Genomic DNA, 17343 nt, shown 5'->3' on the forward strand with positions numbered 1-17343 from the left:
CCACAGTTTCTGTGTTCATACAGAGAAATTTTAACAATGTAAGAAATGGCACTTGTTGTGATTGTTAAATTATGCACAGGCTATTACACTAAACATCACTAAAATGACAATACTGGGCTAAGAGTTGCCAATAAATCATTCAATCATTCTCTCACAATGAAAAACTGCATCAGCATGAGGGCTGCTCAGTCAAAGAGAGTATTGACCACACCTGCCCCTTTTGGGAAACAGAATACATGGGTATTTCATCCAGACTGCTCCCCATGGCCTCATTCCTAGATTCCCCTTTGATGTATTATGTTACTTTATATTATATTCATATTTTAAAAAAAATCTCAGTAGAACACAGTCTGCTCCTTTAAGTAACTCCAGACTTCATCTGCCTGCTTCGCACCCCAAGTAGCCATTTCTTCATTCTCATTCTATTTGACTCGATGTGACTTTCAGAGCAGTAGCACTGGAAAGGCTGAAGTTTTGGAAACAGACCTGAGAAATCCCACAAAAGCCTGAGTCTCAGGCCAAAAGCCTGAGGTAAAGCAGGGCTGGTGCTAAAATGGAACATACTTGATTTTAAAAAATGATTTATGACTTAGGTTTCTTGAGCCAAGGTAATACAGTCTCATAAGGGGTCAAACCTGTGATTTTCTGTCTTGCAGCTTTAGAAACTCAAAATAAATCCCCAAAACTAAACAAAAACACCGTTTCCCCATCTTCCTTACTTTTTGAGAAAGGTGTGATTAGAGACCCATAATGATTTAAATGATCATGCCTGACAAGACCACTGGCCTTAATGAATAAAGTGTCATGCTGAATTTCAGCTTACTGGTGACTACTGAATTAAGGCACAAATTAAAATACTCCAACTCTGCCAAAATTCACTTCCGCTCTCCTGAGCTGTCCCGACAAGCTAAGAGAGTCCCTAAAGAATACCTATGCTATGGAAAATGTTCAAATTGTATTGCTGACCTGTCTGACCATGAATCCAGTTTGGAAAACACAAAAATGCACACATCAGTTTGTGATGGTGAACCAGCACAGCATGTGAAGGAACTGGTCAGCAAAATCCCTGTCACCTAACAAAGGCCATGGAGACTGGAAGAAGCAGGAGATACGAGACAGCATAAATGAAGATGAGTTTATCTGACTTAATTTCCCAAGCCTGCAACATGCTTCTGTATTCCAAAGTAATTCCAAGGGCAACGGTAGCTTGCCCATAAACAGGAAGCCAAATAATTTAGTGCCACATTCTTCATATTCATACAAAAAATGGACTCAGCTGATGCTGAGGAGAAATACTACTCAGAAACAATCACAGACAATTTAAAAAGCTTTTAAGCTGCTAATATGAAAATCTGCTTTAAGGTTTAAGAATATCAGAAATGTTTATTAAATGAGGTATGACAAAACACAGCTCCATGCATTCAAGAGCAAAACATGACACTTTGCAGGCATAAAGAGCTTGTCTATTCACTACAGCCATTAACTTACCTTCGGGCCAGGCAGTCCATGAGGTCCCTGAAAATAAAAGTAACATTTTTCCTTATGAAAATACACCACAATTTTTTGGACTTTTTGCTTTGCAGAGATACAAATTACCCCTGCATTTCTTTACTCTCAAAAGAAATGCAGCTTTCAATAAAGCAACAGTAAATACCTGATTCTGAGGATGAACCAGACTACTAGCATGTTAACAATAACAGAAATGTGCAATTTGTTTCTCCACCTCCAAAGAATTTCAGGACATGCAACAAAGATTTACAAATTAGATCCTCTCTTCAATGGTCACATATTCTGGTAACACTTTTAGTAAGCAGGCAATAAAGTGGTAAGAGGGCATAGACCATTTCTAGCCCCTCTGTTCCTCCCAAGCTTACCATGGGGCCTGGAGGACCATGTGGCCCTGGTGGTCCAGGTGGTCCTATCATCTACAGATAAAAAACAATGGTATTAAATCATGCAGAGCAAAGAACTCCCACAGAAATACCAGAAGTCAGGCTGACCCTTGTTGGCAAGCACTTACAAAAATAGCTATGCAACAGTGAACACTGACAGCGCATCTAGACAGGGCTTTAGCAATGGGAATTATTTTGATTTGAAAGACAGGGTACCCAAAGTGCAGATCTGCCTGTGCCATATGGCAGTGTGCCTGCCTCCAGATTCTTATTCCTAGGGTCTATGATACACTTTAAGACACTATGGGGGAAAAATAATAAATCCTCGTAAAACAAACAATACTGAGATGGGATACTTGAACTTTTAATATTTTATGGTATGTGCTCTGTAGTTCTCCCCTGTACTATTTATTCTACAGAGCTAGAAGGTGATGATGTGTTACTTTATTCCCCCTCAACACTGACAACTGGAAAAGATACTAAATTCAAGCTGGGCTTTGGAGTAATTTCAAAATTGCCCTTTGTCTCTCCTTTTATTTCTTTTAGCCCACTTGTACCAAAAATTCTCTGAGGTCATTAAAATAGGTAATCAGGTTGCTCAGCATTTAGTGCATGCATATTCTGCACTGTTTTTCCATGTTCCTAACAAATCCATGGAAAGAATTTCATGATGATATATCCAGCTTAATATCCCCTCTCTTCCTGGACCTACTCCCAGTGGGTTGCTGCCATAACCTGCAGAGTGGCAGCAGGATGCTAATTCAGGTCTCCAGACTCATGCACTGCTGTAGCAGCTGTCGGTGGCAGCAAGAGCAGCAACAAGGAGCACTTTGAAATGTAACACAGACTCCAACACCTGTGAAATCTCCTGAAAACTGTAAGTCTTCAAGTGAAAGCAAGCAGAACAGGATCAATGAATTAGTAAATTAATTTGTAACAAACTAATCTTCTCCTCATAGTAAGAAACTCAGAGATGTGGGGTGCCTCCTGTGTCGTGTAATGGCACAGGGCAGCCTCATTGACTTTTCAGAACTATGGCTTCTGAGACCATAACCTCTGCTCTGAGGTCTCTCTTCTTACTGTGCTCTGATAATGAAAGTCACCCACACCATAAAGGCACTATGTAGCAGTTTGTTTGGGCTTTTGCATTTGTTTGTTTGTTTTTAATGCCTTTACAATGCTTTGAAAAAAAAAATCAGGAGAATGTCTGGTCTCATACAACTAGCTCACTACCCTGGGTCACACTCTTGAAGTCAGTCTAGTCTGGTTCTCACTGAACTATCTGAGATTCCCAGAGTATAAGGTGTTGAAAGAGAGATTATGGTTTGTTTGGGTTTTTTTCCTTTCTTCCCCATTTATCTTTTGATTCATTACAGAGCCAGAAGGCTTTGACTGAAGCAGGCAGGACTTGTTCATAGTCACAGAACAGAGCAGAACACGAATTACATATTTAAAATTTCTTAAACTGTATTTAGCTCTATTTCTATAAGTCTGCTTATTCTCAGAAAGATCAGTCATGAATATCAAGTATTTCTCAGAATCAGAAGCTGGAGAGCCACTGCTGGACTCCTGTGTTCATTGCAATGCCACACTAAGACTTACTGAAGGACCTTGGGCACCAGGCAAACCAACGTCTCCTTTTTCGCCTTTCATGCCATTGGCTCCCTAAAAATCATTACAAAACAGCATTTGTAAACAGCTTCAATCTTACTAGCAACCAATCTAGAAATGATAATATTTATTGGCAAATAATTATCATTTAAAAAAGGAATAACACAGCACACATGCAAAGGAAATCCTTTAAAAAATTCTGGCAGTACTTTAAAAATAATTTAAACTAATATAAACATATGCTTTTATATCGATAGTTGTCATATGTGGCATGATATTTATGACAATTCCTTAAACTGACATTCCATTAATGATATTGTACTATGGATACAAATTTGAAATTGTTTCTATTTTTGCTGAGAAATTTCATGTGTATGAATATAAATCTATACATACATATATATACACACAAAATAGAAGAATGAATCCCATAAATATTCATGCATTTTTTCTCTCTGCTCAATCTAAGTCACCTAAAATTTCCATTCTAATCATAGCTCCTTTCTCCTTGCCCAAGTTGTCCTATATATTACAAGAGAGGTACAACTTTGGTCAGCCTGCCAACTAATCTCTTTCTACCCGACACAGTATTTTTGTTTCACTGTAAGTGGAATGAAAAGTTCTGACAATCTTACACCTCCTCCTAGATTTGCTGTGAAACAATCTCAGAGTTTTCTCCCCAGTGCTTTCTGTCCCATTTGCAATTTATCAGCACTTTTAGAAATTCCTGATAATGGAAGAGAGAAAAAAATAATATACTTTTTGCTAAAATTAATTAATTACGTTTACTCACTGGTAGGCCAGGCAGTCCAATTCCTCCCTTTTCTCCGGGCATTCCAGGATCACCTGTGTCTCCTTTTGAGCCCTTAGGACCCTAAAACATGGACTTATTCAGCAAGTCAAGTAAAAAACTAGACATCAACAGAATTCTAGCTTTGATCCCAACAAGGAGAGTCATGTGCATGTTATATCTTTGCTAGTAGAATGCAGAAATGCAGACACTATTAGGCCATGAAGTATGCAGCAGCAGTATAATGATCTTTATTACTCATTATAATCATAATACTGAGATTATGAAAACTAAGTTACAACTTGGAACCATGGAAATAATCTCTTAAAACAACCTATAGTTGCCCACATGTTCTTCACTATATGATTTACACAAAATGTACCTGCTCTCCATCAGCTCCTGCAGCTCCTGGGGATCCTGGTTCACCCTGCAAGAGATAAGACAGAACTGGATTATCCCAACTCCCCCAGACACTAGAGGAAAGAGCCAGAGAAATTCCCATAATTAACAACAACAAAGCAAGAGAATATTCTGTCAAAAGCATATATTTATCATCTATATTAAATAAATAGCCCACCTGATTATGACTGTACACAAAGTTTGGGTGGTATAAAGGCCAGACAAGTGCAAAAAAGAAAAGAAAAAGAAGACAAAATCCAAGGAGTGAAAGGACCCCAATCCAATGGAAACTTTGCCAGCTACCAAAATAAATACAGACTCATGCCTCCCGATTTATGGAAGGTAGAGAGAGACTTCACATTGTTTTTCCCTATTATAAATCACCCAGTGAAGGAGTTCACATTCACTACATTGTCTTATGATCAGTTCCTGGGTACCATTCTCCAAGGGAGCAAGTTATGGTGATGGATGGAGTCAATGACATTAGAAACAAGCTCCTGTGACGTTGAATTCTGCTTTACATTGAAAATTTTGAATGAGAACGCTCACCTATAGAAAGGAACACAACCTCTTCCACACTCCTGTTTCTCTGTTTTACTACATACTCCATGTTGCAGAATTGCTGGGTAGATGATAACGCAAAAAGCAATTTCTGCACATTTAACTCTATATGCTATTATCAATTTTCACACAGAATGTACCTTGTTTCTCACAATTTCTCAAAACAATATACATGTGAAATACTGGATAAAGTCTAAAATTGACATGTCTAGTATTGTTATTGAAAATGCACATATTTGCTCTTGGAATAGCGTAGAGTTACTGGGAGAAGATGCAGTATCAAGTATTTACGAAATAGGAGAAATGTCTCAACTAGTTTAAAAGCATTTAGGGAGAGTTCACTAACTTCAACACTTCTTTTTTGAGTATAGGCAAATTTATTATTTACATTTTATAGAAGAGTGCAGCATATGGTACTCATTGTCTCTGTGTAGGCTGCTCACAAACCCTCCTGTACTACTTCTAAGCACCAGCCAGGTGGAATTGGCAGGCTTGGGTTTCCAGCCAGGCTCCTGCCCACATCTGTACACTGTAATTTTTACTGACATTAGACAATACTGCACTTATTTGGGTGGGTGCCCTGTGACAGAAAAGCTGCATTCACATGCACTCACATGGTGGCCAGTGGTCTGGCACACAGTTTTGCCCACCTCACTCCCACTCAGCCAGAAGTGAGGCATGGGAGCCACTGTCTGGTTATGTGGCTGTTTTGCCAAGTCCTTAGGAGCAACCTGTCGATCCCTGAGTGAGATGCTTCTGCACTCTTTCAGTACTAATTAATTTTTCTGGTCCTTAGTTAATCATCTCTGTGTAGCAACTAAACAAAGCACCTATTCTGGAAAGCTACCCCCCAAGAATCTGGATATAAAGTAGGAAACATGCCATATTTGATAGATTTACAGTTAAACAACTGTGCTGGAAAGCTCCATTTAGCTGTACATGTACGTCATTTAAAAAAACCCCAGCAAATACTCCACCTTTAAGATATAATGAGTAAAGTAAGGAAGATCACCTTTGGCCCTTGCAGCCCTTGGGGTCCTGGTGGTCCTGGTGGTCCCTAAAAAGAAACACACAAACCTCTCAGCTTTCAAATCAACTCCTGACGAACTTGTCATGTAAGCACAGGGTGAATGTTAATACAGCTACTGTAACAAAATGGGTTAGATTTTTAACACAAAGGGAACCAAGACTAGTTATGGACAAGTTGTTAACCTATACAGCTCTCAACAACAACAACACTACCACAAAAAACAGTGTTAAAATAACAGTAAAACTCAGATTTTATAATAAGATCCTCTGCTCCTATTGATGAAATGGCACTGCTTCCCCTAATGGAAGGGAGACCAACACTCAAGTCATATTTGCCAGCCCTCACTGCCTGATCCAAAACAATCTGAGACCACAAGAAATCTCCAACCAGTTGTAAAGAGGATTCTGTTGAAAGATGCTAAGCGCATCTGGGGATACTCAGTGCTTTGTGAAATTGCCATGGAATAAACTGTAACCATTTCTTTCATTTCTACCTCAGGCCGTGGACACAGTGTCATGTATCAAACACTGGTCTGGATGGTGCATAGTGGGGATGCTTTAAAAATAACCCCACAACATTTAAAAATCCCCTGCATTAATACAAAGAAAGGGTATGTCCAGATGGGAAAATACAACTAACAGCAATCTTGCAGAGAAGAACTTGAAACAAAAAAGAATGTGTTTTCCCAGTCTCGTACGTAAATTAACTGAAGTTCTGCCATTAATCCAGAAGGAGCAGAATTGGTTCCATTGCTGGCTCTCAACAATGGGTCCTCTGCTATGGGAAACACCAAGCAAAGAAATCAACACATGTTATGATGAACCAGGTTGACATCCAATGAAGACATGTCCTGAGCTAGCAGAATTATGAACATGCTTCAGCACAAAGAAGTTCTAGGGTGCACAGTAAGTCATGCAACAGTAATGAATTACCGTGACAGTCAGGGTGGCAATCCTCTGTTGGCAAAAGGTATTAACAAGAGTTGTCAGTAACAGAATTAAACAATGACATACATAATTCTGTTTCCTACAGTTATAATCTCCACAGAACCTATGCTGCATGTGGGAGACACCATGCCTTCAAAAGCACTAATAAAACCCTTGTTATTTTTAAATCATGGTGTTGTATTAGCTGCTTGGTTTCTGTGGGAATTAGATGAAGGCAGTACTTTTGTACAATGCAAGAGATCAAATAAACAATGACTAAATAGCAAAATCTAAGCAGAATGCTTCCAAAAGGTAAGAAAACATAATGCGTTGGAGTCTGAAGTTGACCAAAAGACTAGCCCTATGTTTTGTAATGTCTGCAGGATTTGCACCAACGTTTAACTAACAAACATGACTACTGGAGTGGAGCTGTAACACCAATTTTCATATAAAAATGCAGTTCAAAATCCAAAACTGCCAGTCTACAACCCAGCCATATAAACTTTTCTTATACAATTCTACTTTGAATTCTTGGAAAGACAAAAGATATTTTCATTGTGGAAGGAGGCAAAATACCTTGACCTGTCACAGTTTTTTTTTAACCAAAGAATCTAAAAGCAAGTGGAAAAGTATTAAAATGGAATTTAAATGCTTGTCTATACTTTTAAACAGAGAAGAACTCCCATATATTACAGCTCACACATGCTTTCCTTTTGCATGTGAAGAACTTATTGGCCTACGTGGAACAAGAAGTATCTTGCTTTTGTAATTATTATCCAATGTGCAAATAAAAGTTTGCAGATCTTCTGTTTTAAGCTGTAAAAAAAATCTTCACATGTCAGTGCAAAAATACGTACTGTTGGCAAAGATCTGGAGCCTACTCCAGCCAATACAAAGTACCTGAACAAAGTTGTTTTCTAACACATGGCTGTTATATACTCATATTCTTTGTATTTCAACATATTAATGGAAATATATCCAGAACTTTAAAGACACTGAAAAGTTCAGGTATGAGCATATCTAGGTATGAAAACCTAAAATAGCCATTGCAAAGAACTGTTTACACGTTCACAGTCTCGGATCCCTTTACAGTGGCTGATATTTTAATATCTAATGCTGTAGTTTCTACAAAGATTAAACGTTTGAAACTACTGCTTTTTGCCCTGGGAAATTTTGCAGAATAGGTGTGAAGAGCAATTTTGACAGAGAGATTAATTTTGCATTTGATCCTCCTGGTGAAAACCATGTACTCTCAGCAGGGGTCTTGCTCAAACCACGATGACAATTTTAAGACTGCACATGAGATTGAATAGGAGGCACAAGGCAAAGTAACTAACTTGGTAGCCTGCTTCATGATTTATTACTGAATTCTAGCAAGAGACAAGCAGTCCGTATCTTGCAAACTCTTGCCAACTTCTTAAATCTGCAGGCCAAATTCTGTGCAAGCTCACAGTTCAGTGCTGAGCTGAAGTTCTCATGTGCTATTGTGAGGGAACTGCAAATCTCAGAGCTCCTAAGAATGTGGCACCAGGAGACTTAGGAATGGGTGTTTGCCATCTGAAAGGACTGAGCTGGATTTGGCAAGGATATTTTTGACTGATCCTATATAATCTTACTTACACCCTCCTTGCACAGCCATTCCCATTAATATCAATTATTTGTTGCCCTGGATCAGAAGGTGATGACATTTGGAACGATTTGCAATGGGATAAAGGCTTTCTAGAATGTTTCAACCACTGCAGAAGGCTTGAGTCCACTTTTAAGGTTGCTTTATGTGCTGCAGCTTTTCTGAGGAAGCTTGAAACTAAGACTGATGCCAGAGTGTTAGTATACAAAGACAGAATATAGGAAATACAGAGGCTAAAGCCCCTGCTAAATCTGTCTGGTAACACACAACATGAATTTCAGGCTACTTTAGGCACGTAACTTGGAGAGGGATTTAGATGACTGAAAGTTGTGTGTAAGGGACTGAAAGTCCCTTACAAGCAGACCAAATGAGGCAAACATAATGCAGAGCCTCACAACATGTCTATGCAGACCTCCTCACAGACACAATGAAAGAACAGACTCAGCCTTAGTGACATACAAGGCTTTTAGATTTTAGTAAAGGCAGTGAGGTTTTTTTATTTTTTGAAAGCATCTTGGAAACCAAATGACTGGTCAGACATTTACCCATTCCTACTGCGTAAATGCAAGAAAAAAGTTCAGTGGCTTCAGTGAGAAAGTGATCAGATGCACAAACTGATCACAAATCCAGTCTTCAGTTTCACATAAGCAAGCCATTCACTTTGGTGGAGTTATACTGCACAGAATTTGCATCTGAGTATGTTGCAATGTAAATCACCTTGACCGCAATGACATATGTCATCTTGGTCCTTTGCTTTTATGCAAACACTCATTCATTCTTTTTGTAACCCCACTTTAATCCTCCACACTTTTCTGCACACCAGTCAAAATAGGTTTTCCAGAAATGAATAAGTGAGAAGACTGGTGCTTGGTCTACTTAATGTACTCAAGTTGCTGATTGAATCCACAGCTTGCTAATGGAACCATGTTACATGGTTTCCAAATCTCAAATATTCTGCTCTTTGCATTTTACAGGAAGAGGAGGAGGAAAACAAGGAAAAAAAAAGAAATGTCAATATTATATGAATTGAAAAGCAGACACTTCTGTTGAAACTGTGTATGTGGTTTATTACATTAATTCAGCTCTAAACACCAAAGCCAACAATGAATTAGTTTTGTCCTGATTAGGTGATGTCAGTACTCTCCAGGGAACATGAAACTCATTCACTCAGCTAATTTTTATCAGGGAAACAGTTTTTCTAGCACAGAAAACCTGGTTTCCAAATATAGAAAGTGATACCTGATTAATAAGCTCAACAATTTTGCACACAAAATGTTTTCAAGCTCTAGGCAAAAGAGAAATACAATGCTGTAAAATTACTTTTCCCCAGACCAGACAAAGCCAATTCAGCCTTGTTAGGTTGCATACCTGCAGAGCTTCATGGATATTGCCATTATAATCAATTATCTCTGTTGCACCTTGATCACCCTTCTGTCCAGGTGGTCCCTGTAATACATTTCCCATTAGAATTTTGAGACAACTGATGAAGACTATTTTAGACAGACACATGCTTTGACTTGATTGTGGGGTGTTAGAATCTAAATGTACTTGCAATATACTACTACAAAACACAGAATTTGAAGGAAAACCTTTTTTTTTAATAAAGATAAATAAGCAAGTCAGTACAAAGTGACTTGTGCTGCAGTGGAAAAGGAAATACATTAAAACCTCTGAGGGGATTTAAGGATGTTCCTACACTCTAGTTCTCTATTGGCAGTGAACAATGTCAGAACACCTGGCTTGTAACACCCTGCCCACAAAGTGTGGATTGCAGACTGCTCCAAATAGTGGCAAGTGGTGTTAGTCATATTAATGTCCAGTTAGCTGCCATGTTCCACCAGTGTCAAGTGACCTATTTCACCCAGAGTTCTAACTAGAATTACTGCTACAATTTCAGTTCACACAGACTGAATCTAAGGGCACAAAACAAAGAGCTGAGATGAGAAGTAGACTTACCTGTGGACCTGCAGATCCTGTGTCACCTCTCTCACCTGTATCACCCTATGTAAAAACAATACATTAAAAAACAGATATGCCATTTGACAATATATCACATAGTTCTTTCCTTTTAAATATGTTTTCTTACATGAACTGGTTTACAGGGCCTCTCATCCTAAACAGAATGTGAATCTCATTTAATGAAAGGAAAAAGTCCTTCAAAATCTGTGTACTGGTAGAATCGAGCATGATGAATTTGGCTCTGTGTGAATATTAGAGTATTGTATTGGTCTGCAATAAAAAATTGCAAAGAATCAAAAAAATGGGCAGATTATTTGTGCAACATTCCTATTCTTAATGACACTACTATCAAAAGTTTGAAGAGAATACTAGAGAAATGAAATTACTCAGTCTGAAACCAGTTAAAAACTTCTTCAAATGTGTTTCAAAATATATAAACTTTTCTTTCTGTGATCATGCCTCCACCAACCTTCTGAACTTCCCTGGTCTGAGTCACTGCCTCCCCTACAAACACAACTCTACTCTCAGATTTAGAGTTTCTTGATACCCTTTCTGTGACAGGCTTAAGATCATTACCAGCTTACACACAGCTTTTTATTCCTGGCTATTAGTAATATGCTTCAAATGATGGAGGGAATTTCAAACATGTATGCATTCATATCCCTGCAGCCACAATTAATTTCACAGTCACTTTCATAGCAAGGTCTTATATTTAAATTTTAATATTACTCAAAATTAATATGGGTAAGAACTGCAAATTTTGCTCCTGTTGACATCTAAAGAACTTGGTAGAAGTCAGGAGAAGAATTATTAATTCACCATTGGTAACAGGACAGAAAACTTTCTGGTAATAGAAACCACAAAACTTTCATAGAGCTGATGAAGGCATATGGAGAGCAGGCTGGTGGCAGGGCATAATCAAGGTTGTGCCATCTGCCTTTCCCTTCAGTGCTGCTCTGGCACAAGCTAGTGAAATTGGAACTGTTAAAAAATGAAGTTCCCCGCCACTAGATTGACTTCTGTGGGCCAGATTTTCATGACAGGTATGCAGGTAAAATGAAAATCACATATCCTTTTTTGATAAAAAGGGAATTAAAAGGGGTATGTTTATAATTTTGGTGTGTGGGGGAAGTGCCCAGGAACTGTAGTCATATGAGAGGCAGATTTACTTTTCTGCTCTCACTCTGATACTTTAATTCCCTCATCAGTTCCCTTGCCTTCCAACAAGTTCCTTCTGGTGGGAATGAATGAGGTTAAATGGCACGTGTTTAATCACATCTTTAAGCACTTAAGGCCCCTCTTCAAGGAGCTTACAAATACTGCAAACAGTATCACACCAGCCTACATTGTCCTGTCACCCTTATTCTGACAGCAGACCTGTCAATAACCACCTACACAAGTACATTTTCATCCCTCATACAACATGAAGGAATCCAGTGGGAACAGTATTTGCACAGCAGATAAAGTAATAGAAAACCCATACACTTTATCTCTCCATATATGTGAACCAACTATATTTATAGAAAGATAAATGGGTGGAAAGATATAATCAAAACGATCTTTTTAAAGCAGGTAAAGCAGCAACACAATCAACAACTCTTGCCTTTGTGAGACTTCTGACCATCATATCTCAGCCTGTAGTATTTGGAATACCTCTGATTCCTAGCTCATCAGAGTTTGGATCCGTAAAATTATTGCAAACCAAATAAGAGCACAGTCAAGCACTGGGTCTTGGCATGTGGGAGGACTAACACACATCAGTTACACAGAGAGAAACCAAGTTGCATGAGGGAAACAGCAGCAGAGTGGAATGGATGTTATAACAGAAAAAGGATTAGAATCACAGTGTTCAAAACCCATGTGACATAACTAAACTTTTCATCTAAAATTGAAGGTCAGAAGGTTTCACTTATAAAGAACACTGCAGACTGTTACAAGTTCTTTTAAAGAGAAATGTTACAAATAATTGATCCTAAAAATGTTAATTAGTCCCCTAAAGACAGTTTCTTTACTACTAACCTTTGACCCTTTGGGGCCTCTAGATCCAGGTTCACCTGTTTTCCCCTGTTTGAAGGAAGATAGGAGAAAAATGGTAGAGAAATGGGAGTGCAGAGAAAAAGAAGTTAGTAATCACTAACTACAGTTTGGAACAGCAGAAATACCCAAGATAATGATTTTTAAGGCATTTATTTTAACAGCATCCAGATCAATACATTCTTTAACACTAGAGTGCAATGGTCACAGATTCCACCCTTCCAAAGGAAAAGTAGTATTGGCATTAGTAAAGATAGGCATCATTGTCACTGGTTTTCAGGAATGACCTATGTCATTCCATTGCTCCTGAGAAATGATAGCCAAGAGATAGAGAAGACAGTTAAAAATTCTAACAGAAGGAGAATAAAATAAAGTGTTATCACAACATTTTTTCCTAACAGTTCAGGTGAATACAAACTAACTGGCCAAGGATCACAAAATTAACCTTATTGTTTTCAAAATCCATCAGGAAAGAAAAACTTGATAGTACCAACACCAGGGGAAATATTAAGACAATGCTAAAAGTACTTAGATTGATCTATTTCTTAGAGAGTTAGAAAACAGCATGCAAAATGGATTTTCTCTGCATTCAATTGCTACAGTGGTCAAAGAGTTCAAACTTCAATGCTGAAAGTTAGGGACCCAGAGGTCAGTACTTCATCTGGAATGAATTAGGCCAATTCCATGACAGTGTACGTAGGTAGTGTCTTTACTTTGCAGACCAAATAAAAGTCCATTCAGACTGCAGTTCACAGCTGTGAACACAAAACTGCCATTGTCTTCTGGACTGAAGTAGAGCATTTGACAGCATTTTCATTTATAAGTTCACTCACCAAGTTTTGTTCTACTTTTCAGCAGGCAAAGATGTGTTCATAGGTGCAAAACTAACAAAACATTTCCAATGTAAAAATCAGACTGACCTTTGGTCCAGGGATTCCAGGTTCCCCTCGCTCACCCTTCCCAACAGGGCCTGCCTCTCCTCTGTCACCCTATTGAAACAGACACAGATAATTCACAAAATACTGGGCAGCCTTTAGCACACCACCAACTCAGCAGGATCAAAGAAACTAAGCAAACAGCAGAAACAGTGGTTTAGTCTATCTGTATTTTCAGAATCTGGTGTGTAGTATCACAATTCTGCTTCCTGCACAAAGTTTCAAGTAATCTTCCTAAAAAACCTCATGTTTATGAAAACATAGTTTCTTCAATCATGCCTATTTTGCCTCTTGAACAACTAGATTTGGGGATTCTAACACAAAAAAGATGATATTAACTAAAGTTATGATGTAACATCTGCCTTTACATTTTTTGAGGGCACCTACATAAATATCTATATATCTATCTCATAGCACTGGTGCATGACTTTTCACATTGTCTCCAGTAGTAGCCTCAGTCTCTCCTGCTTGCTGAGGAAAGTTGAATTTGACATCAGCTCCAGGAGCTTCACACCAGAGCACTGGCCCATTACCCTTACCTTTGTTCCTGGTAGCCCTGGCAACCCAGGTTCTCCTTGTGGACCAATGAAACCTGGTTCACCCTTTAAAAACACAATATGAGAGGGTTACTTATCCAGCAGTACACAAGTATAATAACACAAGTTTATTTTGGGTGGTATTTTCCCCTGTATATCTTACAGCTCTCCAGCTGTGATGCAACAGTTACACAGAAGTACTTTTTGCCATGGGTTACTTTCATCAGCACAAACTCCTGCAGCAAGCCACTACACAGCAGATGAGATGCAAATGAAGCAGAAGGTGTCAAACATGGGGTTTATGAGGTTAAGGAATGTTAATGTGCAACCTGGTCTGTAATGTAACACATCAAACTATTATCCAAGTCTGAAGGCAGGAGGAGAGAGCTGAGTGTTCCTAAATTTAAAAGGGACAGTTCATTTCAGCAATGTGTTTTGAGGTGGTTTCCGACTGCAGCATGTGAATAGATGGGCAGGAATGCTGTGTGACAAAGCAGTGACAAATGGAGATGGCACTGTTGTGATGTGTTGTGTCTCCTTTCAAGTCAGGAACTTGCAGTACCATGGTACCTTCCCTCCTCATTCTGACAGTAAAATACTTCAGTTCTCTGCACCCAGACAATTTCTTGGTCCGTGAACAGCTGGGAATAAGCCACAGCTCTCCTCGTTTCCTCTCTGTTCTGCCCCCTTCCTTCCCATTCAATTGTACAAAGAGGACAGACAAATAGCAAGAATCAAGCAGAGTTGCAGTAGAAGCAGCACTGAGCAGAAGAGTAATATTTTATTACCTATCTCCATGTCTAAAGAGAGACAATGCAAGATTAATAAGCCATATGCTTTCCTTCAAAAACTCCCCTGAATAAGCTTTCCTGCTAGTTAATCTTGCATTTTTTTTCAGATATATTTGAACCAAGAAGATATATGTACAAACTATTGTAAATTTTAAAATCAGTTATGTAACCCAATTAGTATTTATTTAATTAGCCTTTTTGCAATATCCCTAAACTTAATGACTAAAAATTACCCATCAAATGCCTCTTAAAATAGCTAAAAGACAGATAGATCACAATCCTGTAGTGATATCACTACTGACAATATACAGACACAGTGCATTTGAGTAGTTGAATAACACTTCTCTTCATCTCTTTCCCTCCTCAGAAATACAGGTATGGAGATACTGCACATGGAGAGCAAATTAGGAAGTATTCTTGCACATTCATCTATACTCTCATCAGCAATCCATCATTAACAATTCAAAGCCAAAGAAATCTTCCCTGTGGTTATATCAAGGATGACAGCAAGCTCCCAGGGACCCCCATTTAGCTTATAAAAAAATACAAGTAATAATGAGCTTTCTCACATGAAGTTCCAGCTGGCTGTGATTCAAAATATGGTAAAGAAATAAACTGAGACAAACATGTCACAGAGAGGCAAGTGGGGTTTTCTTTTTCGCTCTCGTAAGAAAAAAAACTTAAGAGTTTAGAATTCTTTATATTAGTACACACCAGCAAGAGTAACATAAGGTTGTCACTGCAGATGGAAGCACTTCAATTTCAGTAAATGAAGAACAATGCAGCTCCAATCATTTATTTTAGAATGAGAGGGCACTCAACAGCCCCATGTTGTTTTAATACTGAATTTGCCCAGGCTAATTTTTTGGCCAGCTTATTATGACTTCAGGCAGAAAAAATATACAGTGACTACATGATTCTTTTCAGTGGTAAGGCTTAGAAGTGTCACTCAAAGGCTGACGCAGTTTTTGAATCAAATTCTTTTCTTTGCTCAGGACTATACCAGTTGCACACTACAAGAAAACTCCCGGCCAAAGTCCAAGAAGCAGCCCCACCTTCCCCCAAAATCTCTAAAGAGAGAAGAAAAAGATGCTTTGCAAAAGCTAGTGGAATGGATAATGGTATAAGTTGGCAGTTTAATTAGCATAAGTAGAATACAGGTCTTACATGGCATAGAGCTTTAAAATGTTTTGAAATGTGGAGTGGAAGAAGTGGTGTGTCAGCAGAGAGAAGGAACTGACAGGGTGAGCAGCAGCTCTGCTGGGAAAGATGCAGGAGTTATGGTGGATGCCAAGCTGAACGTGATCCAACAGGGTATTCTTATCACACATGAAACAAACTGCAGTAGTTAAAACCTGGCTACATAAAGAAAAACATGCAATTCTCCCTCTATCCAGTGCTAGAGAGGATAAGTAGATTAAAAAAACAGATCTGATTTGCCATCTGAACTAAGCTTCTAAGTAAAAAGACAACGTGTTTGAATGGTTTGAAACTAAGCCATGTCTTCTCTAATATTTCAAATCTCTTGAGTGTAACTACAGCATAAAGCATTAAGTAAAAATGTTAATGTTCATTGGGTATACTTCTGCATCCTGCCATAATATTGATGACTTTGTGCTTTATGCTATCTTTTATGCCACTCAGATAGCAAAAATCCAACCAAACAAAAAAAGAATCTATCAAAATTGGCACTATCATGTAGTCACTGTGTATATGTGAAATGTAAAGAAAACAGTTTCCTCTCAGTAAGGCATGCTGGTGTCCCAGTTATGCAAAGGCAAGGGAAAGACCTTTATGATTAGTCCATGACACAAAAAAGATTCCAGAGCTGTACAGGAATGTGGTTAGAAAATTAAGACTTAAAGGCTTTAGCTTTTTTTGTAAATATATGACATATTTGATTTAGCTAGCACACAGCAGCAGCAAAGCAAGGGTAAAGGCTGGCTTGGGAGGGCACTGTGGTTTGACAACACTGCAGCTCTGGTGTTCACTGAAGCACCTCCTGTTCATAAGTCTCTTCCTTAAATGAACTCAGAATTTGTTCCAGCTGCTGTGAAAGGCTGAGAGGAACGCTAGTGATCAGAGTCACCAAGACTTGTAATACTTTTCCAAACATCTCACCACCGCTTGTTATAATAAAATCAAGGTTTTATCCAGTTAGAATGTACAGTAATCTTCTTTGCCTGCTAAAGCTGGGACAGGCAACACAAAATCTGTAATACTGTAATCTGAAGTACAGTTTGGCAGCTGTA

The 17343-nt window shown here is 38.5% G+C and overlaps 1 protein-coding gene across 1 annotated transcript in view; it reads right to left on the reverse strand.

Annotated features, from left to right (window-relative positions):
• COL25A1 (collagen type XXV alpha 1 chain) overlaps nucleotides 1-17343 on the reverse strand; it is a 291973-nt gene that overhangs the window by 20248 nt on the left and 254382 nt on the right. Inside the window, exons 21-32 of the mRNA XM_058803801.1 lie at nucleotides 14304-14366; nucleotides 13750-13818; nucleotides 12815-12859; nucleotides 10793-10837; nucleotides 10205-10282; nucleotides 7216-7239; nucleotides 6266-6310; nucleotides 4676-4720; nucleotides 4297-4377; nucleotides 3495-3557; nucleotides 1875-1925; nucleotides 1489-1515 (exon numbers count right to left, since the gene is read on the reverse strand). Coding sequence (XP_058659784.1) covers nucleotides 1489-1515; nucleotides 1875-1925; nucleotides 3495-3557; nucleotides 4297-4377; nucleotides 4676-4720; nucleotides 6266-6310; nucleotides 7216-7239; nucleotides 10205-10282; nucleotides 10793-10837; nucleotides 12815-12859; nucleotides 13750-13818; nucleotides 14304-14366 — 636 coding nt within the window. The remainder of the gene's footprint in view (nucleotides 1-1488; nucleotides 1516-1874; nucleotides 1926-3494; nucleotides 3558-4296; nucleotides 4378-4675; nucleotides 4721-6265; nucleotides 6311-7215; nucleotides 7240-10204; nucleotides 10283-10792; nucleotides 10838-12814; nucleotides 12860-13749; nucleotides 13819-14303; nucleotides 14367-17343) is intronic.

Source organism: Ammospiza caudacuta, chromosome 4 (assembly GCF_027887145.1).
Source record: "Ammospiza caudacuta isolate bAmmCau1 chromosome 4, bAmmCau1.pri, whole genome shotgun sequence".
In the NCBI taxonomy this organism is placed as follows: domain Eukaryota; kingdom Metazoa; phylum Chordata; class Aves; order Passeriformes; family Passerellidae; genus Ammospiza; species Ammospiza caudacuta.